We start from the raw sequence: 17,939 nt of genomic DNA on the forward strand, positions 1-17,939 counted from the left end.
TTATGCAGGGAACCCTAGGGGGTAGGAGCCAGTACAAATTCTGAATCTACATAGTGTGCCTGACAAAACTGAACTAAAACCATTTGCTAAAGCTCAGAACAGCTCAGCATTCTTCCTGTGGGTTTTTCTTTCCTTCTGGTATGCTTTCTTAGTGATTTCTGTCAGTGTTTTGAAAGAAATGTTTTAAAGTAAGTATTGAGATTCCTCCTGGGATTGTGCCTTGCTTTGATTATAGACATTTGTTTAGTTAGGGCATAGGCTAAGAGACCTTAAAATATAGTGGCAACAAAGAGACCTTAAAAATATAGTGGCTCTAAGTATATAGAAGTTTATTTTTATTAAAATTTTTTTTAATGTTTATTTATTTTTGAGAGAGAAAGAGAGAGAGAGCAAGAGAGACAGAGCGTGAGCAGGGGAGGGACAAAGAGAATGTAAAGCAGGCTCCAGGCTCAGAGCTGTCAGCAGAGTCTGACGTGGGACTCAAACCCATGAACCATGAAATCATGACCTGAGTCAAAGTCGGATGCTTAACCAACTGAGCCACCCAGGCGCCCCTATTTAATTTTAAAAGTTTATTTATTTATTTTGAGAGAGTGGGGAGGGGGGAAGGGGAGGGTCAGAAAGAGAGGGAGTGAGAGAGAATCTCAAGCAGGTCCCTCACTGTCAGTGCAGAGCCTGACTTGGGGCTCTAACTCATGACCGTGAGCTCATGACCTAAGCCGAAACCAAGAATCAGATGCTCAACCAACTGAGCCACCCAGGCACCCCCTGAAGTTTGTTTGCTTAAAAATTTTTAAAGTTTATTTATTCTGAGAGAGAGCATGAGTGGGGTAGGGGCAGAGAGAGAGGGAAAGAGAATTTCATGCAAGCTCCACACTGTCATTGCAGAGCTTGACATGGGTCTCGAACTCCTGAACTGTGAGATCATGACCTGACCTGATACAAGGGTCAGACACTTAACCAACTGAGCCACCCAGGCGTTATGAATATATATTTTTCAATATAGGTTTTAGAATTTAAATTAATACAGTATTAGAATACAAAGAAACTTTGAAGCATTGTAGAAAAGTTACAACACTTATTTGCTATCACTTTCTCATGATAGTAAAAGTCATAAGAAAGCATTGGGGAGGTATTCCCTTGGATATTTTGGGAATCATTCTTGGCCTACCCATATACTTCTGCCCAGTATTTTATAATATGCCTCCTTCCTGAACTGACTGAAACACACCCCTAAAAGAGGACAGTTTAGATGACAGACCTTTTATAAGAGAGCCATAATTTAGCTCATTTACATGTTCTGTATAGGAACTTCTATCAATTTAGGCTTTGTAGCAGGTCTGTCTCTCTTCATTTTGATTATGTATGTTCATGAAAAGTCATCTCATTTTTTTATACTACCAAATTGATACTACATTGGGATTCTCTTTTCTATTGGAAACAAATTCTAGAACCTAGAGGCAAACAAATAAGTTCCTGAGTAAACCAAATGATTTCATAAAACGTATGGTGTTTTATGTATTTCACCCAGTCTCCATTCCGGATTTTCACTGGATTTGAGTTTTTTTGTGTATGTGTACATGGCAGGGTGGTGGTAGGTGGTATTAATTTTCAGTATACTGAAAACACAGGCAACCATTTGTGGAGATTATGAGTTAGGAAATAAGGATGTAGTGTAGATATCAAAGGACTCGGGTTTAAATACCTTCTCTGTTACTGACAATTGTGTCACCTTGAGCAAATTAATTACTGTGGGACTCAGTGTCTTATGGGACACCTTCAGATAAAACAGATCTGTCAGTGGGTCAGCAAACATCTTTTCCTAAGAGTTCCTTCCTTTTACTATTTTTATCTGCATTTAAGTTGGCAAATCATGTTTTTCAGTAATCATCATTATAAAATTTACTGGATTATTACTAGTTGAGAAATGATATTTAAAACCCAGCTATTCTTTAGGTTATTATTTTAAACAGTCATTTATGATTTTCTTGAATAGGAAATTTGTGTGGTTCGCTTCACACCTGTAACTGAAGAAGATCAAATTTCTTATACTTTGCTGTTTGCATACTTCAGTAGCAGAAAGCGCTATGGAGTAGCTGCTAACAACATGAAGCAGGTTAAGGATATGTACCTTATTCCTTTGGGTGCCGCAGATAAAATTCCACACCCTCTTGTGCCTTTTGATGGACCTGGTAGGTATACATTTTAATAATAAGAGTATGAATAAAAAAAAGTGGGAGGTGAGACCAGAGTGAGAAGACAGACTCTGCTTGCATTCTTGGGTTTCAGCCCTCTAGAGCTGACTTCACAGGGACAGGCACCCACCTAATAGGCTGTAATAAGCTAGATGCAAAAATGTACCCTGTGTTGTAATGGTTGAAAATGACTGTTCATTGATGTTTTTTATTTTATACAGGGCTTGAACTGCATAGACCCAATCTGTTGTTGGGCTTAATTATTCGTCAAAAACTGAAGCGGCAACATAGTGCTAGTGTTAGCACTAGTCATACAGCTGAGACTTCTGAAAGCGTACCAATGGCATTGCCACCTGACAAAAAAAGTAAGATGGAAGTTTCCACAGAAGAAACACCAGAGGAAGAAAATGACTTTTTTAATTCTTTTACAACTGTATTACACAAGCAGAGAAATAAGCCTCAGCAAACTCTTCAGGAAGACCTTCCAACAGTAATTGAACCTTTAGTGGAAGTCACCAAACAAGAGCCACCAAAACCTTTAAGATTCCTTCCTGGGGTATTGATTGGCTGGGAAAATCAGCCTTCTACTCTGGAATTAGCAAATAAACCTCTTCCTGTGGATGATATACTTCAGAGCCTTTTGGGCACTACTGGTCAGGTATATGAACAGACTCAATCGGTGATAGAACAAAATACTCTTAAAGAAATTCCTTTTCTAAGTGAGCAAGCTGACCCCAAAGCAGAGAAAGTAGATAAAGTGGAAGTAACTGATGGTGAAGCCAAGGAGGTAAAGGTTAAAGTAGATGATCTTTCAGAGTCTACAGGTAATTCAGTAGTAGGAGAAGAAACATCAGTAATGGGTTCTTCTTCCATTTCTCCTGGACCTTTGACGAGTCTTAGCCTCAGAGGTAAACCACCAGATGTTTCTACAGAAGCATTCTTAACAAATTTGTCAATTCAGTCGAAACAGGAAGAAACTGTGGAGAATAAAGAGAGAACGTTAAAAAGGCAGCTGCTGCAAGATCAAGAGAATAATTTGCAAGATAATCGGACTTCAAATACTAGTTCTCCATGCAGGTCTAATGTAGGAAAAGGAAACATAGATAGTAATGTCAGTTGCAGTGAAAACCTTGTTGCTAATACAACAAGGTCCCCACAGTTTATCAACTTGAAACGGGATCCTAGACAAGCAGCAGGACGAAGTCAGCAGATAACTGCTTCAGAAAACAAAGATGGAGATAATTGCCGGAATGGAGAAAAACACACCCTGCCTGGTCTGTCACACAAGGAGCACTTAACAGAACAAATGAATGTAGAGGAAAAGTTGTCTTCTGTAGAGAAGAGCTCATGTGTTCAGCAGGGTGATAATTCAGGGGTTGCACAAAACTCACCGTCAGTAGAAAACATACACACTTCTCAAGCAGAACAAACAAAACCCTTACAGGAGGATATTTTAATGCAAAATATCGAAACTGTGCACCCATTCCGAAGAGGATCCACAGCGACAACATCTCATTTTGAAGGTGGAAACACATGTCAATCAGAATTTCCTTCTAAAAGCATCAACTTTTCTTCCAGAAGCACCAGCCCCAGAACGAGTGCAAACTTTTCACCCATGAGGCCACAGCAGCCCAACCTTCAGCATCTCAAGTCTAGCCCCCCTGGATTTCCATTTCCAGGACCTCCTAATTTTCCCCCACAAAGCATGTTTGGATTTCCACCACATTTACCACCTCCTTTACTTCCCCCTCCAGGCTTTGGCTTTGCTCAAAATCCCATGGTTCCCTGGCCACCTGTTGTTCACCTGACAGGCCAACCACAACGTATGATGGGTCCCCTTTCACAAACATCAAGGTATATAGGCCCACAAAATTTTTACCAGGTTAAAGACATTCGAAGACCAGAAAGGCGCCATAGTGACCCTTGGGGTAGGCAAGACCAACAGCAACTGGATAGGCCATTTAATAGGGGTAAAGGGGATCGACAGAGATTTTATAGTGATTCACACCATTTGAAAAGAGAGCGACATGAAAAGGAATGGGAGCAAGAGTCTGAAAGGCATAGACGCAGAGACAGAACCCAAGACAAGGACAGAGACAGAAAAAGGGAGGAAGGGCACAAAGATAAAGAGAGGGCGCGGTTGTCACATGGTGATCGAGGAGCAGATGGAAAAGCAAGCCGGGATAGTAGGAATGTAGACAAGAAACCAGATAAACCTAAAAGTGAAGACCATGAAAAGGACAAAGAACGAGAGAAAAGTAAACATAGAGAAGGAGAAAAGGACAGAGATAGGTACCACAAAGATAGGGACCACACTGACAGAGCTAAAAGCAAAAGGTAAAATTTGCAGGCTGCTTCAAGATTACATTTAAATAACTTAAATGTTGTATCTTAAAAACTTTACGATTGCCTGCTAGGATTGTGCCATCTTTTAAATTTTTAATATTGGTGGTTTGCAGAACAATAAAATCTGTGTGTTGGTGCAGAGTGCTCTCTGTACCAGTGCTCATCATCCCTTCTTCATACCAACTGTCCCTAGTTCTAGGAATTTAATATTTTTAAAAGTTTTACATTGCTGTATATTCAAAGATTTGTTTTATTAATATGCAATAAAGGCTTAGAAATTTTAGTTTTATTCCTTACTTGGTAAATATGGTTAACTATGGAGTATATTTACTGCCTCTAGTGAATGTCCTTTATATAATGACTAATTTGAGAGTAATGTGTGCTCTGTAAGTTTGTTTAAATTGCACTGTTTTTAAAGAAACTGTAGAGGAGAAACAGAACGCCAAGCAACTTCATAATCAGATTATATTAATCATTTAGTTGAGCAGTTTTTGACCAAGAATCAGACGCCCAAGGAGTACATTTCTTGCTTTAATCTGCACTCATTGAAGGCATTTATTACCATTACTACAACTTTGTGGTAGGCCATTTCTTTCCTTTTCATTTTTGGCTCTTTGGAAACTTGAATACTTAAGCTTGTACATGATCTTGTGTTTTGCTATCCTTTTTACTGTAAAATGTAAATATTTTAAGGGATATTTTGATTCTAAATATGATAAAAGAATTTCTCACCTATTTTGTGTGTGTGATTTGAAATTCAGTAGTCAAAGTATTCTTTAAAGCTTTAATTATCATCAGATGCTAAACCCTTACTCCACCAAGGGCATAGAGCCATAGCTCTCTAAATCAGGCAATAGATGAGGGAAAAAACGATTTCTGCACCATAGATTACAGGCTATTGAGGTAAATCATGTAGTTCTAAAGAGGCTATGAATTGAGAACTACTAATGAAAAACTGTTGTAGCTATAGCTCACTTTATAGGTATGTTTCTGAAAACTTGTATACCATCAAAATTTGGTACACTGACTAATCATTTCAGAACTTTTATTTTAGAGAAACATGTTGTGAATCTCTTTGGAACATGTGTAATTTGTTGGTGGAGGAGGGGGGATAACTACAGTTTTGTATGCTAGTACTTCTTGAGATAGAAAACACCTGGAGGCTGTTGTTAATCCAAATTTAAATTTGCTTACACCCTAAATTACCTACTGTATTGATTGCTATAATTTAAACCAATAGCTACCAAAAGTTACTAGCACTTGAGGCCAAAAAAGAAAAAACAGTATTTTTGCTCCTCTGTATTAATGAAGAAAAATATAAATGACTTCACAAAATTAAAAAGATAAAATTGATTTTCTTAAAAAGTATAAAGATTACCGTTAAAAATAGGTTTTGAAAATGAGTCAGCTTTGGTGTTCTCACTGGAGAGAAAAGGAGCTGAAATTCAAAACCAAACATTTTGTCTAACTTGCAATAACTTGCAACCCTTTTTTTTGTCATCCTTATCCTCCGAAATTAATGATCATAAAAGTTCTGAAACAGAGGACTTGTATTTAAGTAAAGTTTGTTTAATTTTTGTCTACTTTTCTTTTGGAAATTAACTTGTTAGAAAACTAGTCAGTTTGCAAACAAAACTTAAGGTCATCTTTTGCAGCATTATGAAGAAATTGTTCAGGGTTTTACTTAAAAAACAACAAAAACCAAAAAAAAATCCCTCAAACCAAAAAAATTACCTTTTTGATTTCAACTATGTATGTTAGTAAGTCTGCTTCCCCTGCTTAATCTGGTAGGGATGGTGGTGGGGGAGTTGAGTAGACATTGAATTTTTGTTTGTTTGTTTGGTAAGGTAAAAAATGGGTTAACCAATGGAAGAAAGCCTTTAAGTTAGTTTTTTATTACTTCTTAGCCAGTAGTTTCTTATATATATTGTGATGCTTTCATATCTCATTGGAGCTTGATCTCATAGAGGCTCCTATTAGTGGTGGCCATCTCCTGAGATTACAGGGCTACTAAGTGTTAAAACCAGGTCTCTTACCCTTGTTGACTGAAACATTGTGGTGGTTAGGGGGAGTATAGGCATATTGACTGAGGTTTTAACTTGGGAGGAAAGGGAAATGAGAAAAATTTTCAGTGAGTAGTAGATCCAAAGCCATTCTCAGTCTTTTAAAGTCTCACCTACAAACCAGCCTTAACACAAATGTGAGTTAAATGAGATTCCTCTTTGTTTCTCCTGTCTTAAGGAAAGCTTAATCTTCAAAAAATTTGATGCTTTTTAAAATTTAGAACCATCTTCAGACAGATTCTACATACCTCTCTTAAGTAAAATGTACCAGGGTGTCTCAATACCAAAAAGTCCACCTCTTGTTATCCTTGCAATAAGAAAGCCTCTGTGAGCCCTCTGTTATGTCAGACCTTGTGTGGAGCACTTTATATAAACCTTGGGCAGCCTGAAAGGTGAAGACTGACTTACCTCAGAGGTCTCTTGAGGAAACTTGTACTTAGGGGGAAAGAAAAAAAAAAAGTGCCCAAGGTTAGACTGCTATTGTCAGAACTGGAATTTAGCTCAGTTCCACTTTTCTTCAAAGTCTGCATGCCAGTTGTATGAGAATTGAGAACAGGAGAGAGGGACAAAAGCCTGATTACCGTATATGCCTTTCATAGCCCCTTTCCTCTCTATTCCACCAGCCTGTCTGTGGTGACTAGCCCAACTCCTCAAAGTGAGCAGGAAGACGAAAAGTGTGGGTTCCCTTGTATAGATCTGCAAAGTTTATCTTCGTTTCAAATCCTAATTCTCAAGTTCTCTTTTATTCTCTATTGGTGCTGTGACAAATTATTAAAAAGTTAGTGGCCTAAAACCATACAACTTTATTATTGAACGTTTCTGTAGATCAGAAGTCTGATGCAGATCTCAGGTTGAGATCAACGTGTCCTTCTCTGGAGGCCTTAGGAGAAAAATCCATTCCCCTTGTCTTTTCCAGCTTTTAGAGGCCACTCACTTTCCTTGCCTCAAGGTCCCTTCCTTCAATTCAAAGCCACCTCTGATCCTTCTGATTCCCTCATCCACTTTTAAGGGGCCCTTGTGATATATTAGGCCCACCCAGGTAATCCAGGATAACCTTCCTATTTTAAGGTCGCTGATGAGGAACTTGAGTTCCATTTGAGACCTCAATTCCCTCTTGCCATATAACCTATTTATAGGTACCAGGGATAGGATGTAGACAACTTTAAGGGACCATTCTATTTACCACAATTCTTGACTTGCTGATTGTAACTTACTTGTGGGTGAACTAAGTTTTTGGAGTTAAAACACATCTAGGATCATAGTAAATATGTTTAAAAGTTAAAAATACCAACAATAGATAAGAAAATGGAGTTTTCTTGACTATATAAAACTAGTTAACTGCTAAATTTCTAATCAGGTATGGTCTTAGTTTTTAATTGTAGCTATGTTTTTAAAGAAGGATATGAATCAAGTTAAAATGCATTATGAGAGCTTGCTAATGAACCAGATTTTATTAAAGCGAATAGTTTACTTAATTTTAACATTTAAATGTACCAGTTGCACTATTTCAGTCTGCTCAGATCCCTTTAAAACACTGGTCAAGTTACCACTTACTAATGACTATTTGTCTCCCAAGGCAAATCTTGAATAGAATTGGTTACTACTTTTAAAAAGGTGTCAACTCTGATTCTTTGATTCCTGTTTCATAAAGAATTTCAGTAATTCATGTATAGAGCAAGAAATTTTAGGTTAAGAGCTAGAAAGGTCTTGAAAACACGAGTCTACTTTATAGATGCAGAACAGAGTCTTTGGGTGGGGGAAACCAGAGTACTTAAAGGAGGCAGTGAATTCAATATAACTACCAATATCCCTAAATACCTTTTTCTGTGAAGTAATTCAGTGTGTGTATGGACATATCTGCCCAAGCTGTACTTTAAAAATATTCCTTATTTTAAAAGAGAATACTTCCCTCCTCTGTCCCCAAGTCAATTTTTTGCAGCAACTTTGTTGAATCTTTTAAAAGATAAACATTGCCTTAATTTTTTTATTTAAATCAAGTTAACATATAGTGTAATAATGGTTTCAGGAGTAGAATTTAGTGATTCATCACCTGTAACACCCAGTGCTCATCCCAGCAAGTTCCCGCCTTAATGCCCATCACCCATTTAGCCCATCTCCCTGCCCACCCTCCCCTCCAGCAACCCTGTTTGTTCTCTGTATTTAAGGGTCTCTTATGGTTTGCCTGCCTCTTTGTTGTTATATTTTTCCTTCCCTTCTATGTTCATCTATTTTGTTTCTTAAATTTCACATGAGTGAAATCATACGTCTTTCGCTGACTTATTTCACTTAGCATAATACCTTCTAGGTCCACCCACATTGTTGCAAATGGCAAGATTTCATTCTTTTTCATCGCTGAGTACTCCATTGTGTGTGTGTATACACACACACACACACACACACACACACACCACATCTTTATCCATTCATCAGTGGATGGACATTTGGATTTTTTCCATAATTTGTTGCTGATAGTGCTGCTATAACCATTGGGGTGCATGTGCCCCTTTGAGTCAGCGTTTTTGTATCCTTTGGATAAATACATAGTAGTGCAATTGCTGGATCCCTAATAGGGTAGTTCTATTTTTAATTTTTTTAAGGAAACCTCCACACTGTTTTCCAGAGTGGTTGCACCAGTTTGTATTCTCACCAACAGTGCAAAAGTGTTCCCTTTTTTCTGTAGCCTCGTCTGCATCCTCTATTGTTTCCTGTGTTAATTTTAACCTTTCTGACAGATATGAGGCATTCACCTTACTATAAAACATGTTTACATTCAACACTTTGTGTTTCAGAAGCATTGTAATGTTTATAGTAAAGTTATCTTAAAGGGTTTCTGTATCAATTATTTCTATTTTGTGCTGGAAAAACATTACAGGAAATCTGCAACACTATCATCCCAAAGATAGCAAAAATGAATAATGATAATTCACATGAAATTTAAAAATTTTTAAATGTTTTGTTTTTGAGAGAGAGAGCGGGAGTTGGAGAGGGGCAACATGACCCGGAGATCATGACCTGAGCTGAAGTCTGATATTTAACTGACTGAACCACCCAGGTACTCCCACCACATGAAATTTTAGATTTTACAAAAAAAAAAAAAAAAAAAAAAAAAAAAAAAAGTTTTCGAGTCATTTTGATTTATAGGAAATTGGTAGATAGCAGTTTTAAATTCTTATTTGGTGCCTATTCTATTTGGTGCTTGATTCTTGGAATTGAATGGTGAGCAGTACCATTCGCCTCCAGTCTTGGAGCTTGCAGTGTAGTGCAGAAGATAAGTGATCACATCTTCATGTGAAACTGCAGCTGTGAGAAGCAACTTTAACAGTAATTCTCAAACTTTTTGGTTTCAGGATCTTTTTACTCTTTAAAAAGTTATTGAGAACCCAAAAAATGGGTTGTATCATTTAGCATATTAGAAATTAAGATGTTATAATTGACAAATAATTGTTAACTTATTTAACACTGATCATTATGTTAATGTAACATTTGTGTGAAAAATAACTTACACTAAATTTGGTAAGAATGTCATGGTTTTCATTTTTGCACATCTCTGGATTCTCTTAACTGCCTCTGCATTCAGTGTTTTGCAATATGTCATCTCATTTGAAATATATGAAGAAAACCTGGCTTCACATGGAATTGTCATTGAGAAAGGAAGTACTCTGTGGATCCCCAGAAGACTTACGGGCTCTCAGAGTTCCTTGTTTTATACTTAAGGAAGTGCTGCTTTAAGGATAGGCACGTTGTATCATGAGAGAACATGTAGCCTATCATGGGGGTGTGGTTCATTGGAACTTTGGTAACCTTTGAGAACAGCTTTATTAGCTTTATACATAAAATGTATGTCTTTAAAGTGAGATCTAATTATCAGCCATCAAAATGAATTTTTTAAAGATCAGTTATTATCTTAATATCACCAAAGTTTAGATGAAATGGTATGGGCCAAAACAAATTTAGGTCACAGTTTTTCAGCCAATATTGTTGGATGGAGTTTTCTTACATGGTTTCTGTTAAAAAACAGAACAACACACACACACACACACACACACACAGCCTTGGAATCATTATATAGACATTCTGTAGTTCTACCTTACATTATACTTTGCTCATACACTTTTTCTAATGTTCATATACCTGGGGGTATGTTGTGTGCCATTGAATGGTGCCAAAGTTCTTTAGTTCTGGGGCCCTCCAATAGTATCTGTAGCCTTCTGATTGCAATGGTGTGGCAAAAACAAGTGCCCCCCTGCAAAAAAATTTTTTTTAATTCTTCAAATGATAAATTGCTTAGTTTCTTTGTATAGACTGGAACCTGTACAGGCAGATTTTGCTTAATAGCAATGAGCAGCTAACCATGCACCTGCCCCTTTATTTGTAAACCATTTTCTCCATTTAATAATTAATGTATCTTTCCTTTCAAACTTCACATGTTGCTTATTACCAAGGTAATATTTTTTCTCTCCAGGTATAGTCATACCTATTAGTGTATTGTGTCAGTCGTGTTGTCATTTGCTTTCTTGGTGGCCAAATTGTCATAAATACCACACTCTAAAAATGCTAAATAACAGCAGCAATAACTACTTCCCAACATGCAATGGTGGGGTGGGGAGAGAAAATGCTATCTACAATTATATCAATAACTGGTGATTGGGTAAAAGGAATTTTCTCAGGTTACTATTTTTGATGGCATAGATACAATCAGTACAATAATTTTTCAATGGCATTATTCAGAACCTATTTAATGCCCAGTTTTGAGATCTGTAGACTTGAAAATTTAGGTGTAAATGAAGTTTAATTTTTAAATTTGATCAGTTATGTAAGTACATGGCTTAAAAAGTCAAGTAATTTTATAAGGTTTGTAAACAAAACCCCGCAATGTTTGCACTACTCCTCTCCAGAGGTTACTATTTTCAGTTCTTTTAGATATTTCTTAGGATATGTGTCTTCATATTTGTGACATGTATGCTTTAAAAAAGGTTGCAACAATTGTGGTATCTATTAATGTCTTACTGTGGGATTTAAATGTTTAACCCTCACCAGCCAACTCCTTTCCTCCACCTTCCATCTTCCCACATTCATGCAATAACTTTGGTTTTAGTTCATATTTAAATTTCATATTATTGCAATCATATAAATATTCATAGCTGAGCCATACAACAGAATATGATTGTGTAGTTTTTTTCTTACATAATTTTTATTTTTCCTTTGGTTAATAATTTGTTTTATTTTTCTTTGTATCATTTAAAACCAATTCACAGATGAATAAACACTACGTGAACTAATGGAGTGAAAACTTTCGAATCAACATGTTTATAGATATTGGATGTAGGAAAACCAACCAAAATCATTTCTTTAGCTATATTTTATAAGCTTATAAATAAGGTATGTTAGCATTTAGACTATTTCAGTTAATAGTAAATAGCTGATTTCTAGTAAACAATGTGCCACAAATAGCTATCAAAATACATTTACATATATATTTTGTATATCAAAATTACCAGTATTTAGGTCATTAATTTTGTTCATCTCCATTAAAAACATTATATCCTTCTGATTTAATTAACTCAATTTTTTTTGAGTCCTGAAAAAATACATCTTTAATTTTGCCAACAAAATCTCTTTTAAAAATCTCTTGAGTAACAGTATTTACCTTTCGGCCATATTCAAAGCCCCCTAGATAACTAATGCCATCATAGTTTAAATCAACAAATTTTTTGTGTGGATCAATATCCTCCGAGAGAATTAGGTTGTTATCTAGGTAGGCCTTAATAACAGTCTGATTTTGAATTACACTTACATGGTGCCATTTATTACAAAATAATGTGCCATTGCTATAGATCATAGGCACAGATACGCTTTTTCCTAAGTTAACTGCTATTTTCAAGGACTGATTATGGAGACCAATTGCCAGAAAATCATTTTCTTCCTTTTGAGCTTTTCCTATCCATACAATTAAGCCTTCTGTTTCAGTAGTACTGAAATTTAAGGATATAGTAGTGAACTGAAGGTTTCTCATTCTGTAATCTGGATCAATGTATTTAATATAAGAATTACCCATAAATTTTGCAGTTGAAAATGAAGTTTTGTTTTCACAATACTTTCCCACCCAACCCAAAGCACAGAAACAATTGTAAGAAAATGATTGGTCGGGTATACATAGAGATTGGTGGAGACAAAGATTATTTGAACAGTGCACAGACTGGTTACATGTATTTCCAGTCCAATGTGGCAAACATTTGCAAGAAAAAGTTGTGCCATTTACTATACATTCACCCCTATTTCTGCACACCTTGTACCCACAGGGGGTCCCATCACAGTCACCTACATTTGCTCCGCTTTTTGCTCCTAATTCAGTTAATTTTAACTCTTGATTATTTATAATAACTTCTCGGACACAGCCCTGAAAACCTGCAGGTTCATTTGCTATTGACATAGGATTTACAAGATTTAAAGATGGCATTCCTCCAACATAGAAGTCAGTATTTGTGTCCAGGGAGCTCATTTTTGCATTGGCTTTTTCTGTTACATTTATCCCATCCAGATCCAGGTAGCCTTCCGCACCAACTCTTCCTGCTTTAATCACATGCCAAATACTTCCATTAGTAGTCACTTTTTGGAGAGTTTCTAGAATGATAGTTCTGTCACCAAGGTTGTAGCGAAGTTGAACAGAACCATTTACTAAGGAGATACATAAAAAATCACCTGTTGAGGAAAAAAAACAGTTAATTAGTAACAGGAAAATGTTACTCCATTAAAAACTCTTGCCCTTTCTGGCCATTTGAGTAAGTTTTGGTTTTGGGCAAAAAAAGGCAAGTCTAGATCACAATGTTAGAGAATTTTATTTCCATCTACAGATGAAAATATATGGGTATTTATTCATACATATATCCTGTATTATTCAGGAATTGGCCACGTAAGCTTTTCTTAGTTGTAAATATTTTGCATTGAATGAAATGTATTGTGGTACTAAGTTAAAGTGAAGTGTACCTTTAATGATTTTATCTAGTTAAGGATGAATGTGTAAAAAAAGCTTTTTTAAAGATGTTTTTACTCCAAACATCTGATTCTGCTTTTTTGACAGAGATTGAGGCAGTAAATAAGAGAGTTAAGAACAGTTAATACGGGTGCTATGAAAAAGTTTCAGCCATGTCCTTGGCATCAAGTTCTGTCTACAACTACACACATCCCTAGTTGAGATCTTTTAAATTTCGTATCTCCGTTTGTGAACTTTCTCCCATACACCTGGCATCTTCCAGTCTTTGCAAACTCAGTGAGTCACTCCCTCATCCTCCAGTTCTTCAAACTAAAAATTTAGCTGTGATCCCTGATTCCATATATTTTTTGTTCCACACATAAACAGGTTTATTAACATTTTGGTTCACTGCAAACATCTTGATTCTGTCCGCCTTTGCCATCTTCATTAGATTCACTAGCTTTATTTCTAGCTCAATCTATTTGCTAGAGCCTCTTCACTCTTCCTATTTGAATTTCCAATCTAAACTGAAGCTAAAGTGATCTTTTCAAGTGAAAATATCTGGTCATTATACTACCGTTTAATGGCATTTGCTGTTGAGATAAAAGCCTAAAATCTTTAACATCTACAGAGGCTCTGCAGGTTTCCCAGCCCCTTTCTCCAGCTTCACCTGGAGTGTATTCTCCCTCTTCCTCCACTCTCTTTACTCCAACAACACTGACCTTGTTCTTGCCTCGGAACGTTTGTGCACATTGTTTTCTTTTTCTTGGAACACTCCACCTCATCCCACCTCATCTAGGAAACTCCTATCCTTCAGGTCTGAGATCAGATGCCACTTCCTCAGAGAACTATTCTGTGATTCCACAGAGTTGGTCAGGTTATTTTATTTTATTGATAGCACCACATTTCTCTCCTTCACAATGTTTACCTCATTTTATAATTATATAGTCATCTGGGAACAAATATGAATAAATATCTAGCCTGTGTATGAAGTTGCAGTGAGGCATTCAAAGGAAAAGTAAATGCAGCTCTCTGTGCCAAGAAAAGAATGTGGTCCTTCAATGGTAAAGCTGCTTCAAGAGGTTAGTAGGGTGGTTTACATAACAAATCCTGCAGATGTCTTCCTCAAGATAGCATTTTCCCTTCTCCCTAACATTTCACAACCAATAAAATTTCTTATCCAAGGAGATTTCTTGGCACATGCTATTCTTCCTTTTCTCCTTGGGCAGTGCAACACTGCCTCACCTCTCTCCCACAGTGTCCTTTCCTTCTACTCCCCTTTGTGGTCCCCTTTCCACCATTATTCTAAGAAGACTGGAATACGTAGCAGGTCTATAGTCCTACACTTATGATTTCAACTTCAGAAAACTATATGAGCCCATGCAAAGTATGGTTCTCTGAATCATTTTCCTCAAAAAGAATTTCTAGTGTCTATAATCTGTCGTTACACCTGTGATTATTTAATAGGTGCCTCATCCACTAGCTCGTAAGCTTCATGGAAACAGGGTCTGTGTCTAATTTGGCCCAACGGTTTATCCCCAGCACCTAGCACAGCACCTGGCACATAATTAGATGCTAAATAAACAATTATTGAATTAAGAAATCACCTTTAGGAATGGCTGGGTGGCTCAGTCTGTTAAGCATCTAAATCTTGATTTTGGCTCAGGTCATAGTCTTGCGGTTGTGAGAATGAGCCCCATGGGGGCTCCATGTTGAATGTGGAGCCTGCTTAGGATTCTCTCTCTCGCTCTCGCTCTTGGTCTCGCTCTCACTCTCGCTCTTGCTCTTGCCCTCACTCTCTCTCTCTCTCTCTCTGCCCCTCCCCCACTTGCACATGCTTTCTCTCTCTCAAAATAAACTTAATAAAACCCAAAAAACAGTAAAAAAAAAAATGATTAGGAAAGCTAAAGCTGCAATCTATAATATCAAGTTGCCAACTCTAAGAGGAAAGAGAATAAAGGAAGGCTTATTTTAATGCCGTTTTGCTGGTATGTTGTCTTATGAAGAACTGACCAAAAAAGGTGTTTTTCTTTTCCCCCTTTGTGTCCCTGGAAGCTAAGATTGCTCTTGTAACTGTACTAACAGATTTTGTCATGCAAACCTTTTATTTTAGTTGACTAGAATATGGTGCTGTAGTCATGGGTTGTGAGAACAGATTGGCATTAGGATAAGTATATGTTAGAAATTGATCCCTGGTGGACAGTCCTTACAAGAAACTGAACTCATAAATGGACTGAAGATCATAAATGAATTCACTGTTGCTATTGTTCTTTAAAAAAAATTGTTTTTAATGTTTTATTTATTTTTGAGAGAGAGCACGAGCCGGGGAGGGGCAGAGAGACAGGGAGTCACAGAATCCAAAGCAGGCTCCAGGCTCTGAGCTGCCAGCACAGAGCCTGACAGGGGGCTCTAACTCACGAACCATGATATCATGACCTGAGCTGACGTTGGATGCCTAACTGAGCCACCCAGGCATCCCTGTTGTTATTCTTTTTAATGTTTATTTTTGAGAGATTCGAAGCAGGCTCCACACTGAGAGCGGAGAGCCCCATGTGGGGCTTGAATTCACCAACCTCAAGATCATGACCTGAGCTGAAGTCGGACACTAAAGGGACTTGAGCCACCCAGGTGCCCGGAATGACTAGGCTTTTTAAAAACATATTTGTGAGGCTTATAACTATAGCAAGATGAATTCAGGCTATCCATGATCAATTTGTACTTAACATAATATTGATAATTTTTATGTGTCAAAACACTTTTTCCTAAAGATCGCAAAGGGTGATCTTTTTTTTTTTTTTTAGAAAGGGTGCAAGTGAGCAAGGGGCAGAGAGAGAGAATCCCATGAGGTGCAGAGAGGGAGAGAGAGAATTGGGACTCACCCTTGGGGCTCGAGCTCACCTGGTATGGGGCTTGAACTCATGAACCGTGAGATCGTGACCTGAGCCAAAGTCTAATGCTTAACCGACTAAGCTACACATTCACTTTAAGATATTAAATTCTCACCAGCAATGGATAAACAGGTGCCAAGGATTTATTTCTTTAAAATTTATTCCCAAAATGAAAGATCTAAAATCAACTAGCATAATTTTGAAATTATCATTTTGTTTCAAATTTTATGTTAGATTATTAAAATTATTAACCTCAAAATAGACAGATACTTTATTGAGAATTTGGTCTTCTACATATGAAAACCTAATTGGTTGTTGACGTCTAAATTTGTCTTTTTTTACATTGTGTACTAAGTGGGCACTTTTTACTGAAAGTTCCTCTTAGCAGAGAATCAGCTAGAAGACTTAGTTAAGGTTACATTAAGCATAACTCATAAAGAAGGTAAAAAGTATGAGAACATCACTTGTATTTTATGCAACCTTAAATAAATGAAACATATGTTACCACTTGATTACACCAATTGAACACTAATAAGTAAGTTTATGCTTTTCATCTGATAAGTACCTTTTGGCTAATCTGAAAATGTAAAGCTTAGATTTTTAATATTTTACAGTTTTCGTGATTTTCTTACATAAGTGTCAAATGCAGCACCAACCATGACATGAAAGTAATAAATCTATTTTTATCTCTTTTTGTAAACAGTGTCTAAAGCAGAGAAAAGGAAAATCTTGACTGACATGAATTGAAATACAGTGCCATTTAATAACAGATGAAAGAAAATGTGCTCTTGTCTTCCTACATATGTTAATATGTATGAGCTTTTTATTTTACATACATAAACATAAATATGTATCTAGTGTACTAATTATAAAACTATAGTACAACATTCTTGGCCAGTACTGTTCCAAATATTTCTTGATTTTATGCCCTTATCATACAAAGGTTAATCCTGAGGTTTTTTTTATGAGCAACATAACTAAAACTGATTGTTTTTTTTATAAAGTTTATTTATTTTAAGAGAGAGACAGAGAGCACGAGTAGGGGAGGGGCAGAGAGAGAGAGGGAGAGAGAGAATCCCACACAAGCAGGCTCGACCTGTCAGCACAGAACCCTACGTGGGGTTTGAGCCCACAAACCATGAGATCATGACCTGAGATGAAATCAAAAGACGGATGCTTAACCAAGCTAAGCCATGCAGGCACTCCTAAAGCTGATTGTCTTTTAATGTCTCTTGATTTATAAGTGTAAATTTTCTGTTTATGTACAATTCTTCCTTTTAGCATTTTCACAGGGAGATTTAATCATGAATTTAAAATAAAATATCAACTCTCAGGAAAACAAATCTCTTCTAATGTATATTTTGTAGCTCAATCATGTTATCTTTTTTTTTCTTTGAAATTATCTTTTCTCCTTGAAATTATTTTGAAGGTATTTTACCAGTGCATTGAGATGGAAACACTTTAGTCTAATTCCCTG

The 17,939-nt window shown here is 36.7% G+C and overlaps 2 protein-coding genes across 4 annotated transcripts in view; one reads left to right on the forward strand and one right to left on the reverse strand.

Annotated features, from left to right (window-relative positions):
* PHF3 (PHD finger protein 3) overlaps positions 1 to 6,124 on the forward strand; it is an 82,738-nt gene extending 76,614 nt beyond the window's left edge. For all 3 annotated transcript variants that reach the window (XM_030315773.1, XM_030315774.1, XM_030315775.1), the window contains 2 exons: positions 1,997 to 2,192; positions 2,417 to 6,124. In XM_030315773.1, the coding sequence (XP_030171633.1) occupies positions 1,997 to 2,192; positions 2,417 to 4,536 (2,316 nt within the window). In that variant the 3' untranslated portion in view covers positions 4,537 to 6,124. The remainder of the gene's footprint in view (positions 1 to 1,996; positions 2,193 to 2,416) is intronic.
* Positions 6,125 to 12,113: 5,989 nt separating this feature from the next.
* The window catches only part of EYS (eyes shut homolog), a 1,650,074-nt gene continuing 1,644,248 nt past the window's right edge, over positions 12,114 to 17,939 (reverse strand). The window contains exon 42 of the mRNA XM_030315776.1: positions 12,114 to 13,303. Coding sequence (XP_030171636.1) covers positions 12,114 to 13,303 — 1,190 coding nt within the window. The remainder of the gene's footprint in view (positions 13,304 to 17,939) is intronic.

Source organism: Lynx canadensis, chromosome B2 (genome assembly GCF_007474595.2).
Source record: "Lynx canadensis isolate LIC74 chromosome B2, mLynCan4.pri.v2, whole genome shotgun sequence".
Classification (NCBI taxonomy): Eukaryota; Metazoa; Chordata; class Mammalia; order Carnivora; family Felidae; genus Lynx; species Lynx canadensis.